The 17917-nt window shown below is 37.3% G+C and overlaps 1 protein-coding gene across 1 annotated transcript; it reads right to left on the bottom strand.

The window, feature by feature from the left end:
* Window positions 1-1323: 1323 nt before the first annotated feature.
* LOC131798971 (transcription factor Sox-14) lies at window positions 1324-4680 on the bottom strand. The gene is made up of 2 exons (XM_059116632.2): window positions 3673-4680; window positions 1324-1812 (listed from the first exon to the last, which is right to left on the bottom strand). The coding sequence occupies exons 1-2, from the start codon at window positions 4489-4491 to the stop codon at window positions 1762-1764; spliced, it is 870 nt and encodes a 289-aa protein (XP_058972615.1). The 5' UTR covers window positions 4492-4680; the 3' UTR covers window positions 1324-1761.
* Between the last annotated feature and the right edge of the window lie 13237 nt (window positions 4681-17917).

Below are 17917 nucleotides of genomic sequence, written 5' to 3'. Positions count from 1 at the left end.
ACTACAATACACTGTTTTCACATGTTGTAAGCTATTGTTTACGCCTTTCTTTGCGGTAACCGGTATTGTCAAGCTATCTTTTGTTGTAAGCTCTCTACGACCCGCAAAGTTCACGTTTCTTGTGCGTTTGTGCCATAGGAAGTATTTTAACTTTGCGCTCGGCGCTGACGGCACATGCAAGATAATAACAATTTCTTTCTCGGGTGTAGAGAGTCTTGGTCTTGCATTACTTCCTCTTTCACAAAAAGTGGTTAAAAATTATGCCTTTTTTGGCACAAATAAACTACACCGGTGATTAAGTAAGTCAGAAATAAACGGTATGATGAGTCAAAATAAATGTGCGGTGAAAATCTTATCTAACACCCACGCTGAAAACATGAATGGTTTCTCCAACGGTGGAATATCTTCCGCAAAGGGCTAGACGATACAGGGAAAATTACCTTTCTCTGGCCAGGAGAATTAAATTTACAGATTAGGCCGACGGAATTGAACTCCTAATAGGACAAATGTGTATTTGAGCACGCTAATTTGAGAAGTGCTTCGAATCACAGAGTAATGAGCTTGTTGCCTAATTTGTCTCTCAGACTAGAGGTTTGTACCGTGAGTGAAAAAGGGGGAAAAGTTATATTGTCGGTTGAGTGTACAAAAGTTGAATGTTTCACACTTTCTTCTCACTAGAGCGCGAACAATACTTTTATTGTTATGATCTCTGGGCGTTAAGGGCATTTCGATAAACAAAACATTTTTTTGTCGGTTTTCTCGATTCTGGTTAAACTTTTGCCATTTACCACTTACACTAAAACGATATGGCAGCAAAGGGGACATTCATTTCAATTCCAAAAATTTTCAGTGAGAGTTATGCATAGTAAATGGGAATTAACTTATTTTGAGCAACATTAAATAACTTTCCATTTGACTCGTCAGTGCTGCATTCAAACTGAAAAGCCTAAACAAGGCAGAAAGGGGGAAAATTGTCAGAATGAGTCATACTTAAAAACTTGAATTTCACTTTTGTTTTCTAAAAAAAGGTTCCATTTGTTACTTCAGTGCTGTATTCAATCTAGAAAGCTTGAACGCGGCAAAATTTGCTTTAGACGGTACGAAGTTTGCACAACTGTATAAACCAAAATTTCGTTAATTATCTAAACCTCATGTGCAACTTACGAACAATTTAAAATTCAAGCATTTACGATAACTCAAATGTAGAGTAGACGGTTATGGCTAAGTTGAATTTTAAATCGAATTTCAAGCTTTGTATGCACCAGTTTCGATTTTTGCGTCAAGTGCTTACATGATGACAAATACAAGGCGAAGATTCTTCACGTTCACTCTTTTATTTACTCTTATATTACACAGATAAGAATTTTACATACTTCTTTTCAAATATCAGCGCATTTCTGATATGTAATAATTTGCTACGTATTCAACAGAAAAAATGAAGACTTTTACAAAAATTTTCATTTACAAACTTGAAATTTGTAATACTTGTTCAACAAAATTCGTACCTACTAATACATAGGGTGTCGCAAGTCACTTTAGTATTATACATTTCGATCCATGTAACAAAAAGAAAAATATTTTCCTCAAGGGATTGTTTTGAACGCCACAATTTGTGGCGCTGCTCGCTACTGTATAAAAAAATGTTTATTCTTAAGTGAAGTCTGACTAATTTTCAGGCAATCACTATGCAGAAAACTTAAAGCGTATGGCAAAAATAACACTGAGATATACATTAATTCTCAAATATCGAAATGTATACAACTAGGCAAAATTGAAATGGGCTGGAAAACGGACTTTACTCTTCATAGTTATCTGAAATGAATAGAAAAGAAACTTTAAACTTGTTCGTTATAAATGAACTTTGCAACATATTTTACAGTATTTTTAAGTACCGCGTAGCTTAGACATAAAAATAACCACAATGATGATGTTCTATTACAAACGAAGTTTTAACATATTTTTGAAAGAAAGTGAATTGGTTTGTCGAAGTCTTTTTTTTTTTTTTCCTATCAATGTTGATGTTTGAATTATGATAACTTTTTCGACCGGTGAACTTTTTTTTCCACAACTCTAATTCATTTTAAAGTCGTAAATATTCGCGGTCATTATATATACAAAGTTGAGGTCTCTATTCCGGCGAACTACGGTCAACAATACCTCAAAGAGCTCATTAATTTATAAAGAGTATTTGGAAAAGACTAGGCAATCCAATAAATCATTTCTAATTTACTAGACTCTTGGTAAAATAAGCGATGATGCTTTCACGCCGTGTGGCCTTCGTTGGTTGCCTATCCCAGCCTTCACATTTTTCGGTCGTGTGTTTGTTTGAACAAATTGGACAGCCTAGAACTTTCGCTTCTCAGTTTGCTTATCGAAATTGGCATGTGACTAAATCGACCACCGAGGCATGAATTAAATTTCCGTAGTCTACCATGCGTTCGGCATGTGGGTTTGGATCTCATAATTTACAATTTGTCAAAAACAAAATGACGATAACTTGAATGCGAAAGTGTCGTGTTACTTTGACTGTTTCATGTAATAGAGTAGAAAAACTTCCTTAAACTCTCTAGCTTGCCATTAAGGGCGAAATTAACTTAATGGAAACTACCTCAGCGAGCGACATGAAAGCTTTTGATCGCACCGCGCCATAAATATGCAAAAACGTGAAAAAAATAAATATTTCAAGTAATCTTTCGCTCCTTTCGTACCTTGAGCGCGGGATTGCACGCTGGCGACAGAGGCGATGAACATTATGTAAACATTGGTATCTCTTCATTGATCGTACTAAAAAGAAAGTTGTACCTAGATATTTAGAAATTGTTTTGTTCTCGTCTTTGACGTGGCCACTTGTTTTATCGCATTAAGTGAATTACAATCTTTGCATAACAATGACCTAAACAGAATGTTGGTTTGAATCCCGAGATTAGAGTATTGTTCCGCTATATAACAAGATGCCGTAGTGTCAAATACATGCCCGGCCGATTGAGTTTATAATCAGAGCCAAACTCTTAAACTTCCTTCGAGATAAAACAGTTGAAGCATTGTGCCCTTGTTTGTTCACAACATACGTATGCACCAGATAATGCGCATATATTAAAACGAAAAAAATTAGAACTTCATTTTCGATTTCGTTTGATCGCTCTAGAATAGTTTCAGATCAAGAAGACATCAAACCGTTACAGCAAATTGAATGTCTGTGATACCGAGGGATATGTTGTTACACTATATTAACCGAGTTATTGTACCGTTTGACAAGACTTCGTCATTATTCATTGTAAACTCAAAATTGTTCCTCATTAATCCGTATTTATCACAAGCCCGCGTTCTTTGTGCTAAACGGAAATTTGCTGCTAGAAATAATACAGAATTCAACTGACATGGACTGAAAAGGCGTCTGTAAGACGCATTATCACATGCTTCTAATGTACTCGTCGGCGCTAATAAACTTTATACTTAAGCAAAAGAAAAAAAACTAGCGAAAACATTCGAGATAAAGTGATCTTCGTTCATTATTATAGAAACTGAATGATTTAACTTGGTAACGTATGTTGACAATGAGTTTCATGCGGTAAGTTTCTGGTATGATCGAATCTTTAATGATATACTATCAGTTTATGGGTTAGTCCTTAAATTAAAAGGTGTGGCAAATACATAAGAAATTTAAAGCAATACCGGGACATAGGCCACTGGTCGGGACAGATCCTGTTGAGGCTGCCAAACGCGTTGTCCGTTCAGTTCAGCAGTGGAAACTGTATAACCACTCGACTTGCTCGGTGCGTCACTGCTTGAAGCAGTCGGACTGGAAGACGCTCCACTACTGATAGAGGCGCCTCGTGTTTCGTCCACGCTAGAAATTCTCTGCTGCATTTGGGAAGGTAGCGCAGTTTGGAAGGCTTGACTGGTGTACAACGCTCTGTTGTGGCTCATGACATCGGCGGCGCGGAATGAATGTGTCGTGTCCAAGGAACTAGCGAATAGCTGACGCGATGGTGGAGTCACCGAATGGTGAGTGTTCACTGCGGTTACGTTTGGATAAATCACTGGATATCCTGGTGAAACCGAGTGATGAAACGCTGCTGCTCCATTTATTTTGGAATACATTGGGTCCGCGGACAAAGCCGTTGAATGAGCTATTGTTTGAGGCAATTGATTCGTTGAGAATTTATCGACCGCCATCATTGGGGCGCTGTATGGCGAAAACATCGGGGCCGCAAGCTCTTTCTTCTGCAGTGATTTCGGTTTGCGTCGCTTCGGCTTGTACTTATAATCGGGGTGCTCTTGGATGTGGATGGCCTGCAGTCGCTTCGCTTCCGCCACGAACGGTTCTTTTTCCTCTTGTGAAAGCATTTTCCACTCGGCTCCGAGTCGCTTGCTGATTTCAGAGTTGTGCATTCGAGGATTTATCGCAGCATACTGCTTTCTCTTACCACGACTCCACACCATAAACGCGTTCATGGGTCTTTTAATGTGGCCTTCTTCTTGCTTGCCCATGTCGTTGAAGTTGTTAATAGGATTGATCCCTGTTGTCTTGGCAGTCGGTGACGGACGGAGTTAGGTGATGTTCACGCGAGGATGAGTACGGTCAAACTGTTCTCAAAGGAGCAACCTCAATCTGTTATTTGCCTGGTCGACCGGCTCAACAGCTACAACACCTCACAGGCGTGATTATGGCTGATGGGTATAATGATATAATAGGACAATGCTAATATTTCATTTCAATAATAATACAAGAAGTAAACAATAGGTGTTAATTATTTGTGCATGAATTATGTATATTTCCGTTGTCGGCCAATCAATGCGCGGGAAAGTTCGGCGGCAATTCTTGTGCCATAACTCTGAAGCACGTGCGCCAGAGCGGTGAAACTTTCGCTTGTAGCCCAGAGATCGATATTTTGAGAATTACACGAGGATCGCACAAGTGGGAACACTTAGCGGCGGATTATAACGCAATGATCACTGAGTTATTGGAAGTTTTCGGTTCTGTTTGCTCTCTCATTCAAACATTGTTCTAATCACAGTGGCGCGACACCTGCACGGCTCAGGCAGGTGCGCTTTTCAAACTATTTCAATATAATAATGTTTTCCGTTCAATGCCTTCACCACATCTGCGGCATTCGCTATTGTTAGCTTTGCACGTGTTTCATTAAGGGCTTACCTTGCCTTTCTGTGCGTCATTGTCGCTTTTTTAAAGAGATTTACAAACTTTTCAGCTTTTCTGTATTTAATGGACTGCTTGGAGCGATTTACATAATGAAAACAGTATTGTGTGATCCTTTCGCGAATAATCATAGCGAACTTCGCATATTCGAGGTCAATTGGTTTTCATTGAACGGCACAATAAATGAAAAGAGAAAAAGCTTTTCAAACAGTGGCCTAGAGGTCTTCGTTTATTGTACTCTAGATGTAAAAAACTAAGAGGGCAAAACACAGTTTTAAAAATCCTCAACGCTGATTTTCCGTGCATGAGTGCGCCTTGAAGTGCGAACGCTTTCGATACTTGATGATTGCATTACCTACGAGAGAACATTGACAAATTAGATCCAATCTGCTGATAGACCGTCGTATTTGCAGAGTCATTAAGAACTAGGGTTACAGGCGATTTGCACCGCTAGATAAATATTTCCGAATTGAGAATTGGCAAATTTTATTGTGATCATTGTAAGTACTATTGTCCTAGCCGAAAGTTTAAACATGTACTTTTCTTTAGCGTGTGTGCGCCGAATTCAATATAGCAAAGCGATTCAATTTTTACGTGCTTTTTTTTTTGTCTTAAAAATTTCGTAAAAATCCAGGAGACTCCTGCGAAGAAGTCGTTTTTTTATTCTTTGTCGGGTGCTTTCCGTGCGATCTGAAGCAGTTTTCAATCATATTTTTAAAATTCTGGGGCGAACCCGTGGGAGTTGAGTCGAACAGAATATTGGAGCTGCATGGCTTGCGACGTGGAATTATGTTTATGGAATTAGAGAAAAATTCTCTACACTTGCATTTGTATTTGTATTCCAATTGATTTCCTCTCTGTTTACACTGCTAATCGAGGGACAAAAACTGGCTTTAATTACGTTATTTAGCACGAAGGACAGCTTCAATTGTTGACGGCACAAAAATGGAGGAAAAGGGATTTTCGCTGCAAACTATTTCCAATTAGACAAAGTTGAAAATTTACTTGTGTCCCACTGTGAAGTTTACCACGAGAGAACGAAAGGTAGAAAATGAATGCTGCACAAAAGAGATAAAGCTTACCAAAACAGCGCTCTTTGTTCTCTTTTTTATCTTTTGTTTCTTGTGGATATATCGGTGATTGTGATTGTCTTAGGGAGCAGCGAGCAGGAAGGAGCGCTGCCCACCCGTGAAATGCCTTGGATAATTGGATAGCAAATAACAGAGATCGCTTTTTTCTAAAACAACCTAATGTTGCGAAGTTAACATTTCTCGACGTGCGACTTTTAATTATGGCCCCTTCTGCTCGGGGCTAAGATAACAAACTCTTCACTAAATTAACGTTCCTCGCAAAAATTAGGATAAATGAAAAATGATGGTATTTATTACTGTGAGGCTGGCGTTAAGCGATGTGATATCTTTTCCTGGTTGTGTAAATAAACTTTGACCGCTGAATTAATCCAACTAGCGAGACAAAGATGGGAGAAAGACGATCTCTTGAGAAAAATAAACATTCTGTTGTAATATAGCTAGAGGCAAGTTTAAATGCTAGTTAAAATTGTTAGACACCTGTCTACGGCTCGAGAAAGCAATTTAGATCTTATGTGGAATTTTTAGTCTAAGATTGTACTCAAGATAACTATCAGGGCGGGCGGAAAAAAAAAGATTGAAAATAAGTCTATTTTTTTTCAAGAAACCACGCTCCTTTCAGTTGAATTTTTTGTTCTTCGCGGGAAAATATTTTGATGTATGAATTGGGTTATCACCGTTGGAGACTACCAAAGCACTCCCATTAACTTTACCGAGCTCTAAAATACCAGAAGAAAACAATTCTTTTCGCTTCTCAATAACGGCATGAGAATAGGGTGATAGTTGTTGACATTTAGAAGTGAATTTGTTCTAGCACCTTTATGAGCGGGCATCAATGAAGAATTACCGAGCAGTCTTTTAAAATTATCACTTACTTCGCTCAGAAGGAGTCAAGAAATTGTCATGACTGCGTGCATGGCTTGTTATTCTATAGCAGTGGATTCAGCCCTGTCTAAAATAAACCTTTCTTTTTGGTCTTCAAAACAACGCACAATGGAGAGCCGTTGAAATGGCTATAGAGAAAAATGGGATGAAAATAAATGTTTACCCCGCATAGAATAGGCGAATACAGCGATTTGTTCGCTAATACGACCATAGTTTTGCCAATTTGCATTTCTAGCAAGTAAAATTTGCCGTCTTTACAAAAGACATGCTAATAAGGAACAGAGAAAACACTGGCTATATAGATATCGCGGTTTTCGTGCTCAATAAATTGGTAGGTTGGTTTGAATTACTTCAAGTTATTCGCGAAGACAGCAGTGGGATAAGTTTCTGTGAACGCACAACTGGTAATTGAGCGAACGTCTTACGGAAAAGGAAGAGAAAATATTGCTTTAACAAACCAAGTGTGACAGACGAAAGCGGAAAATTCATTACTTCAAGTAAGTTTAAGTGCTTCAAAAATGCTCGCAGTAGTGGACGTTTGAAATTTTCCCTGAATCTTTTAAAGTCTTTTTTTTTAAGTCTAGGAAATGGAGGAAATGTACCATTTTTTGGAAATACATAATGACACCTGCTCTAGTTAGATGGAAGTATAACGAGCGTTTGCGGGTCACTGAGAAAAAAAGTTCTTCAAAATTTTGATCGTATCTCCAATAAATGGCTCTCTTTTCTCTTTAAAATTTAAAAGAATGCGCTATCAGATCGACAAGTCCATTAATGTGAAAATATTATATTTTTTCGTTGAATGTTGGAAGCAGAGTTTAAGCAAAATAAAACTAGTCAATTTGGCAGTGAATTAAAATGATAAAAATGGATGCTGAGAAAAAAAAAATGATTCGCACGAGAAAGTAATCTTAATGTCCATCTCCTCTGACCTGCACTTTAAAAATGTAGTTCGATATAATATCGCAAATTCGCTCCGTCATCGCTGTTTTAATGGTGAAACAAAATGATCGCTAATCGACGAACGAAAGGCAAGGAAGGGCTGTAGTGATCATCACAAATTTGCGGTGCGCGAAGAAAATTATTTGTGGTTTTGAAACAACGTTACATAAAGTATCTTTCGTCCTTAATTTCATAAATAAACAAGAGTTTTACTCGGCAAACATTTCTAAGGTCTTGAAAAGAAACAAATGATATAATAAGGGAAATGAAAATGTTAAAAATGCTCCCCCGCTATGCGTCAATTGAAAACATTGAGTTCATAACATCAACGTTATGTAGGGAAAAACGCGGGGAATGAAAATTGCCAGGGTTACTCAGTACAAGCATGCACTTTTGAATTTTCCAGTCTATTAATTTGCCTTTTTGGCTATAAAATTATTTTCCTCTTGAAAATTTGGAGGGTAAATAATTATTTTCTACCTGAGCAGTGGCTTGTAAGTGTTATCTTGCACCACTCGAACCTGAGCGGAATTTCACTGCCAATACGTTGAAGTGATTAAAACTTCAAGCAAAACCGCCCGCAAGTTAAAAAAGCGTTTCTTGTTAAATTATTCCTGTGAAATCCAAGTCAGCTGACCGACTCTGAAGAGCTGTTAGAAATTCAGAAAAATTAACTTCAGGGAAAAAGGAAGAAAAAAAGAGGAAACAAATACTTAAAATATTTATTACCTTTGGGATATGGTTTTGATGATGTTCGCCCTCCGCCTTCCACTTAGTAAGCTGTGACTGGTGTTTGTTTATCGCTTTTGGCTATCCAATGCAGGATAATAACACTACGGTTAATTTGTATCCTGTTATTTTATTTCACGGTTTGGCCATCATCCTGTTTTAAATGGCAGAAATTAAAACATATTTTGTCGGTGTATTTCGTGCTAGTTAATGTTCACATGTTTTATTTCGTATGCTCTCTTCGTGGGATTACAATTTCGCATGATCCTTTTTTTTTCTTCGTTGAGAATAGTCTCAGATTCAAAGCATCTCAAGTGTCAAAGGAAAAGTTGCAGCTTAATCAAAACGTTTTCCGCCATTTGGGTAGAAGATCGGTAATTTAAACTGTCAATTATCATATCCAAACACTTGTGTATGGATGGTGTTTTCCCAGAGGCAATCGGCTTAAACATTTCATGGTTTTGTAAAGGTAAAAATACGCGAACTTTCCTTTCCTAAATTTTGCCATCGGCAAATTCAAAGGTTAAAATTTTCAAAGCGGCTTTCCCTTTTTTACTTCCATTAGTCCTTTGAATGAATAAAGAAACTCTAAAAGTCATGCACACAGAAATATTTCTTGTACTATTAAAATAGTTTGAAATAATAGCGTATACCCAATTCTATATAATGGCTTTCTGGATTCTATTCTATATCTTAGCTTTTATCTTTTCCATAACAGGGAATTCACTTTGACAAAACTAAACTGTTTTCAGTTTTTTTTTTGAAAATAGCTGTCTCTTGTTTTCTTTCTTAAGTTTCGTACAAGTGGTTTATCAGGATGAACTGCTGTGAAATATTTAGGTCGCCGAGTCCAAGAAAAAAAATTCTTGTTTTAGTTTGAAAAAGAATGAGCCGCTCGCTTTAAACGTTTATTTGGCTAAGTGAAGTGTCCAAATGCGTTGTTTGAATAAAAATAACCTTTAAAAGTGAGGATAAGCACAATGAACAAAGGCTGCTGTTATTGATGAGGAACAGAGAAATGCTCACTTGATTGCTTTGCACTTAAACGAGTAATTAACGCTACAACGTTTAGACTAATAATCTACGATTTTACGAAATTGAAAATATAAAGCTTTTTAGATAGTGATACCAATTAAAATACTGGAATAAAAATCTTCAATTTTGTTCAAATCTGTTGGGAAATGGGTTCGGATTGAACTCCGTTCTATAACGGGTTATTTATGTAAAATATGACAGGTAAAAGAGAAAAAAAAATAATGAGCAGCACCCGTGTTACAATCAAGCACTAGAAGAGACCAAGAAATCAAACCTAGATTTCAATTAATTTGTTTGATTTTCCTTTATTTAGCATTTTCCTTGAATCACAGAGGGGAGATTTGAAATTCGCTCGTGTTAAAATGTAGATATAATCTTTCTCGAAGAAACAAGAAACAATTTAATCGCAGCGCAATTATCAAGCTTATATTTGCGTGTTTTGATTTCGCTTCAGGAAAAAAATGTTTCAAATTTGAGTTCGACCATTATCTAGGGAACATTTTAAGAGGCACTTTGTGTGCAGTGGCCATTAACTGCTCATTACAGCTTTTGTTTCGCGAACTCGATAGAAAGAGGCGAACACACATCCTAGCTGGATATATTAAATCTTTCGCCTGGAGCGAGAAAAAAGAGAGTAAGATTGGAATACATGCTTCTGAAGCGTGAGGCCTGTTTTTTACGATAAGCGAACGAAATATTGGGTATAGATAATCATTATAAGCAGGAAGAAAGAGGGGAAAGTTTAGTTCTTTTGTTTTCTTTAGCTCTTTAAGTATAAATTATTCGCTTATTTTGCGAGGAGCTAACGGAAGACAAACACAAGTGGCACATGGTCGAGGGAACGCGACCAACTGTCCATGTTGAAAAATTTTTTTATTTCCTCTTCATATTGCTCCCCATTCGTGTACGCGTTATCAATATTACTTGATCTCACATTCATCTAACCCTGTTACAAAAGTTTCATTTTATAAACTGAAAATATAGTTTTTATTTTAAAAAAATTTAGTGGATATTTTTGGTGATTGCGACTGAATTCGTTGTTTAATTTTTTTTCTTCTCTGCGAATTAACAGGGATTTAACATGCTTGAAAATTAAGTAATTATCTATCGTTATGTTTGCCGCAGTTTTAAATCATGAAAGTGAAAAGAGGTTTTTCACTGTACGTTCCAGACGTATACACGTTTGCTGAACAACAACTGCCTATTTTTGCTTTCAATCATGTTGTCTCGTCGCCAAAATCTCCGGTACAGTAATTAAGGTTTCTTTTGCAGAGAACACCACCTTTTTGTCAAGATCATGAAAAGATTCCCTAAATGAACCTTTGAATGTTTTTCCATGGGTTATTCAATGTGGGAATAGTAATTAACCATAAGATTAGACGGAAAAGTTATTCTACCGTTGCCACGCTTAAATTATGTTGCACTATTGTTAAAAAAAAAAAGTTAAAAGTTTTATTATGGTAGTTATTTTAGTCCGTGGTACACAATAATTCGACACGCACGATTCTAGTTTTTTTTTTTCGGATATTAGATGTAAAATATTTTTCGATTTTTAGTTCGATTTTCAGGGCCTACGTTTTAAACATTGTCTTATGAATCATGTATTTCCACAACATTTCACCTGATTATGTAACGAGCTTGTGTTTTTTGCATAGCTAAATTTTCCTTTTCTACCGTTGAGATGGTGTTTTTCGAGGAAGGCGGTTTTCGCAGTTCAGCCAGAATATTGAACTTGATCTATTTTTCTTTATACTTGATCTATTTTATTTAATTCTGGTGTTTCAGCGACGAACTCCTGAAGTCTATTTATCATTAGGCGTGTATCGAATTGAGTCCGCACCTTTCAGGTGTGGCAGATGCTACTTTAAATTCTGTTTACCTGATAACCGTCCAGGCTACATACTCCCTGTGGCAGTGCTGGGGGAGATATGCGAGCTGCTTTCCGATAATACTATAGTATGTTTTGCTTTTCTTTTCTTATTATCGTCTATATTTACAGTTCAGTTTTTTTGGGTATTACAGTCTATACAGTGTGTCATTGAGACAGAAGACAGAGTCTTTGTCTTTTCTGTTCATGTTATCCGTTTTTATGTATGCTTTCTTGGGGCTGAAGGAAATAAGAATTTTTTTTGTTCTATTTTGATCTCAAGGTGTCAGCGTTAAAATTGAGTTGGAAAGTTACATATATATACCCTCGAGGAAGGGAATACGGGCTCCTGCAACGAACGACGACTGGTTATTGAGCCGGCGGGGGAACAGGGGCGTGGGTGGTAACCGACTCCCATCTCCACCGCACGATTCTAAACGCACAATGTTTTTAGTATCTGATGTTAAAGATAAGTCCATGGATGGCGTAGAAACGTCGGTGTGTGGGTCAAAGCCTTAATCCCGAACGTAAATGCGAATAAATGCAGACGATATTTGTGATGAATAATATCAAATGTCTAGCACCCCAGCAAGGTTACTGGGATGTTCTTGTAAGTTCCAACAAGATGTGTCAGAAGTGTGCTACTGGTATTGAATGTAGATGGACTTTTCTGTAAAAATGATGTGAAGGGAATAATCATCACTTCATTAGCAATAGGCTCATCGATGACAATTTTTTAGATTTGGAAAAAAATAAAAACAAACATGAAGATTTTCCTCGATGCTTCGCTTTAGGTCGCAAGGAAAAATGAGTTCAAAGAGCCACTCGAAAAAACATGTGTGGTCTATTTCTCGGAAGCGTGTTGACAACAGTACATATTTTCACAACTCCATGTTTGGTAACTGTTTAGTTCACAGCTTTGAGGTAAACCTTAAGTATTAAGCTCCTGTTCAAACTTTCCTATTGTCTGGTAATTATCACTCTTATTTAAACTTAGCTTGGTGAAGTTGTGTTCGCACGTGGGATAGAGTGTTTCTCGATTACTTTAATTATTGTTGAGAAACAAACGAGTGACTTGAACATTGTTGGGTGGAAGATCAAAAAATAAATTCATTTGTTGTGATAATGGGCAGGTGTCTGTTTCACGCCCGAGTTCGACACCTATCAAGAATTGTTAAAGCACATGGTTGTCGATCTATCCTTGCCATTAAAATGAGATCTTGGCTTCGAAAAAAAACGCACTTTCATTTCGGCGGTAGGTCTCGTTAGCTGGCAGAAAGATTGAACTAAATAAATGTCTCGACCTGTAAGTGTGCACAAAATCGCCTAATGCACAAAGAGTGTTTTATTTTGCTTTTTCGGAGAAGAAAAATCCCATTCAACGTTTTAAACTCACAATAAGAGCTATGGGGATTGCAAACGGGTTTGGTTATAATTTGAGAGAACTGCGATTCCTGAAAGCCATGTGAATCGATGTATAAAAGTGTGTTCAGCTAAGCAACACCAACTCTGACACAAAAGGGCGTTAGATCGTGCGCAAGATTCCCTGCGGTGTAGCTCTTCCAAATAGTATTTGATAGAGATGAAATAAACTATTTTCTTTGTTTGAAGGTTAATTAATCAGCCTAGCACTGTTAAACGAGCTATGATCACCATCAAACCATCCTGTCATCAAAATAGTTGTGCTAATGAGACATCAAATAATTTTTGAATGGGTTTGTTGTAACGCCTACATAATTTTAAAAACAGGGACGAAAAAACAGGTTTATAGACCAGCATCCTTCTTTGATGTATCAAATTTTAGAGTTGTGTACTCTGTCCTAATTACCTTTAATTTATATCATGTCTGGTTATTAATCTCTTTTCTACTTTGAGGAACTTTCCTTTAAAAATCAAACTTTTCCTTTGAAACCGCAGACGATTGTCTGGCGTTACAGAGGAATGTTAGTTCTTGCATGGTGTAATTTTTATTTTTTACATCAATTAATGAACAAACGGATAGTCTTGAATTAGTTGAGTTGTTTTTTGCAAAGTTTCGTTTTGAAGGCGATGAGACTTAATTTTATATATCACTTCTGACAATTACAGTTAGTTAGAAAAAGAGGAAAAGTTTAGTGGGGATGTTACCTAAATTTTACGGATTTTTATTATCCAAACTAGACACAGTAAGGCAAAGGATCGACTAGTAATTTCAAATGTAAAGGGGCTTCTTAATCGCTAAAGAAACAATTTATCTAAACACTTTGAGCGGTCTGTCCTCCGAGGAGTGAACCTGTTTGTTTTAACAATAGAGCACGCATGGACGACTTTTAGTTTTTAGCAACCAATTTTCATCCTTGTCAAAATTTTCTTTGAAGGAAACAAATAATTTTCTGTAGACAGGTCATTATTGTTTATGAGTTAGTTACGGTTTTGATTTTTAATCGACTCGAATTACAGTCATCCGACTCTTCTACATGTACCTTAGCAATCCAAATCATCGTAAACAAAACGTTTCACAGTCGATTACAATCTGCATGCATCGGGAAATTCACGGCATAGCGGGAAGTTAAACAAACCTTTAACAGCTGTCATGGACTGCGATATCACATTCAGCTTGTTTAAACACTCCAACCCACGCAACGTGTCAGCACAACACGAGTTTCTTTGTTATACCTTGCAGTGTCAATTAAACACTTAATATCCTAAGGATGTGCTTAGTAAGGTGTGTATATTCACGAAAAATACTTTGCGCGCCGCGTCAGAGGGTTTCATTCAGGGCGCCGCGTAGGTCAAGGTGAAACCATACGAACTAGTTATCTATTTTAGTGCAAAGTTTTAAGCCTCAAGTGTACCCATAACTATCTTGATAGGGGTTTCTATTAGCATTACAAGCTAGCGTGAGTCTGCGTTCTTTTTCTTTCTCTCTCTCTCTCTCTCTCTCTCTCTCTCTCTCTCCTCCAGCATTCCCAACCCACGACTTCAAAATGGAGATCACACATTTCATTGATTAATATATAAGTACTCAGCGTTCACCCAACGAATACGCTTGGGCACAGAAAGAAATCATTTTATTTTGGACATAAAATGAATCGCAGTGGTAAACGATTCTCACGTAGAGCTCAAGGTTAACGACCATGGCAAACTTGACCTTAAAGCAACATACAGCGCAAGACAAAAAGCTCACAGAAATCAGTAAGGAGATTACACTTGACGGGGCCCTTCTTTCACAAGCGCAACACCTTGTTATTGTCACAACCAAATGAAATCTTGTGATTTTGTTCCTCGCAAGCAACTGTCTGGCCAAATCACGCCTTCGTATTATTCCTTCGACGTCTGCCAAGAAAGCTTTAGCATGATTCAGAAAAACTGCGATCTTTGACAAAATTTTGGAAAGCAGTTCTCAAGGAAGGTTCAAGCTTAGCCGCTCTTTTAAAAATTTTTGTTTTAGATATCAGAAAGAAATCTTTTCTAACTATTTTCAACAATATGGAAATGGGGATGGAGGATATTTTATGATACAGGTTAAAATGTAGATGCAACAGTAGTTCATGAAGCGCGAAACGTACTTTGCAAATGCTCAATTTTTGAAATGAGGTAGAGGGTTGAGTAGGAAGAAATTTACTCCCAGGTTAAGGAATTCATGGCCACGTGAAACTTTAGGCAAGAAAGGAGTTTCCTCGTGACCCCCACTCCTTTCTAACACTAGGGATGGGACTGTAAGCGGGAAGTGATGGCTGTTTTTTGGCTCGAAAGACAACGTTACCATAACATTCTGAATTAAATCTTTCCACATATAACATACTTTATGATTGGTCAGTTATAGGTGCCATACTATTTACAGCACGTGCCACCTGTCACATGCTACATTGAGCCAATTGTCGTTTTCCTAAGTTCGATTTCTGTAACTCGCGTGTTCGCGTGAGCAATAGAACCATTGATCACGATCCGCATCTTTGACACGAAACTCTGTAACTATATTAAGAGGAGCTCTTGAATTCCCTCGTCACGTTCACGGCTCTTTTCATTTTCTCGAATTGAGGGAAACGTGCCTTCTTTGTAGAGGACAAAGAATATGTTTAGATCATTCTTTATTGATGAAAAATAGAAGTCGTGTCGGTTTAAAAAAAGCAGCGGTGGCGGTGATTGTTGTGTGAAGTCTTTTGTGAGAACAGATAAATGATCCTTTGTTCGGAAGCTTGTTAGTTGGTGAAATAATCAAATGGATTGCCTTTGGGTTGGGGACAAAAGAACACATGGGTGGAACTAAGCGCAAAGAAAACACTGAAACAAAACGAGTCAAAACAATATTATCAATATCAAAAAAGTTAACGGAATCAACAAGATAAAGTTAACGAAGCGTTACAAACCCCACAAAGGAAACCCGTCAGTTGCAAACCGAAAGCGATCCTGACAATTTCTGTTATTTGGCGTAGCAGAAACTTATCATGTATAACACTACTCGTTTTGACAGTAAGAGAAAAGGCAACCCTTATGCATACAGTATTGTTGTGAACCGATTTTTACTTAGAATGATTTTTCTAGGCCATAGTTGTGCCATTTTAATTGGCTGCTACCCTATCTTTCACGTTGGAAACAGCTTGCACGACGTTATTCTATGCATGAACTTAACAACGACGGTGGATCGTAAAACAAAAATCTCTCGTGATTCTAGCGAAAACAATGGAGTGACAATGAACGAGAAAAATGAGACCGATGTAAAATTGAGCAGCTGGTTGAAAAATTCTGCTTCGCATTGCATTGAACATATCCTTGGAAGTTGAGTCTCGTTTAATTTTTAAACAGCAGGAGTTTTGCTGAACTTTATTTAGCCACTTTTTCTCCAGCGTCACGTAGAATACAAGAGCAAAAGTTCACTTAGTAAGACTCATGAAAAGCTCATTTTCTGTGGCTCGCTATGTGAATTTTAGAAGTACACTCACTTACACCCATCTGCAAGTAATTCTTAGGATAGAAAGTAGCAAAGAAGTCCTCAAACGAAAGCTCGCTTCCGAATTGATCTTCTGCGCTTGTGATTTTTGTTGTTGATTTTATCAAAAGATTAGACCATAAAGGGGCAAAATAGTCGTTTGACTGTTATAATTCCCTTCTGTTTTTTTAATTTAATTATCTTTTTGTGTCGACTGGAGATTATAACGTTAGTTAAAGTCGCGTTCCATATCAAAACGTGTTTTTAGATGAACAATTCTTTTAAACAATTGCAAAAGTACCCGCGAGGCCATTTGATTATAAAGATCATCGTTATTTCATGGCAAACCGAAGCTGCTTTCTTTTGTTGTGGTTTTATTTCTCTCGCGTTCTTTCTCGCCCATGACAAAGCACATACTTATCATTTGGTTATCAAGGGCCTTTAAGACGTTTTAGTGAATTTCAAGAGACCATTTTACACGCTACTAAAGCGGCGCCTAGTGAAGTACGTCTGAGCAGGAATTGCCACCCCAAGGGCACTTGTGAAGAACAAAACCTCTTGCATCATAATTTACGTACTGAGCTAATTAATTTACTCCCGATAGACACCACGACTTTATAAGCACTTGAAGTACTTGGGAAACACACAGGTAAATGGCCTGCGGTTTTTGATGTAGTTCTATTTTTAAGTGGCCATGTTGTTCAGTCTGCGCACTTATCTAATTTGTTTGTCTCTGAAAATGATTAAGAATGTGTTATAAACCATCTTTCGTCAGCTCGTTCTTTACAAACCTATGAACATTACTTCTTTATGATTCCTACGTAAAATTTTTATGCTGTTTTTATTGCCTATTTTGTTTATGTTCCTTGAACGACTGCTCAAGGGAGCGCTGGCATTGTAGTGAGACAAAGTGCGATGCAGTGATCACTTCGTTGTCTAAAACCAAGTAGGATAACGATAGTATAGACTAACCTTTCTGGAAATAAAACAAAACTGTTTTTGTAGTCGTTTCATTACTCTGAGATGTGATTACCTTTAAGGGTTTTGTTTTTATTTTAAACTTGTAAGTGCTCTTCGCCTTTCAGGGAGAAAGGGGCCTTTCTTAACTAATGACCCACAAAACCATAGACGCCTTTCTGAAGTTTTCTTCTCGATTACAGTCATACGTTTTGTTCTAAAAGTATGCATTTGTCGAGACTTTTAAGAATAAAACGTACTAATACAACCTAAAAACGTCGCTTAACCAAGTTTAAGAATCAGAAAGGAAAGCATTAGATAGACCATCAGATTTTTTGAATATAATT

The sequence above is a fragment of the Pocillopora verrucosa genome, chromosome 3 (assembly GCF_036669915.1).
Source record: "Pocillopora verrucosa isolate sample1 chromosome 3, ASM3666991v2, whole genome shotgun sequence".
NCBI lineage: Eukaryota > Metazoa > Cnidaria > Anthozoa > Scleractinia > Pocilloporidae > Pocillopora > Pocillopora verrucosa.
This window is presented reverse-complemented; position numbering and strand designations above follow the sequence as displayed.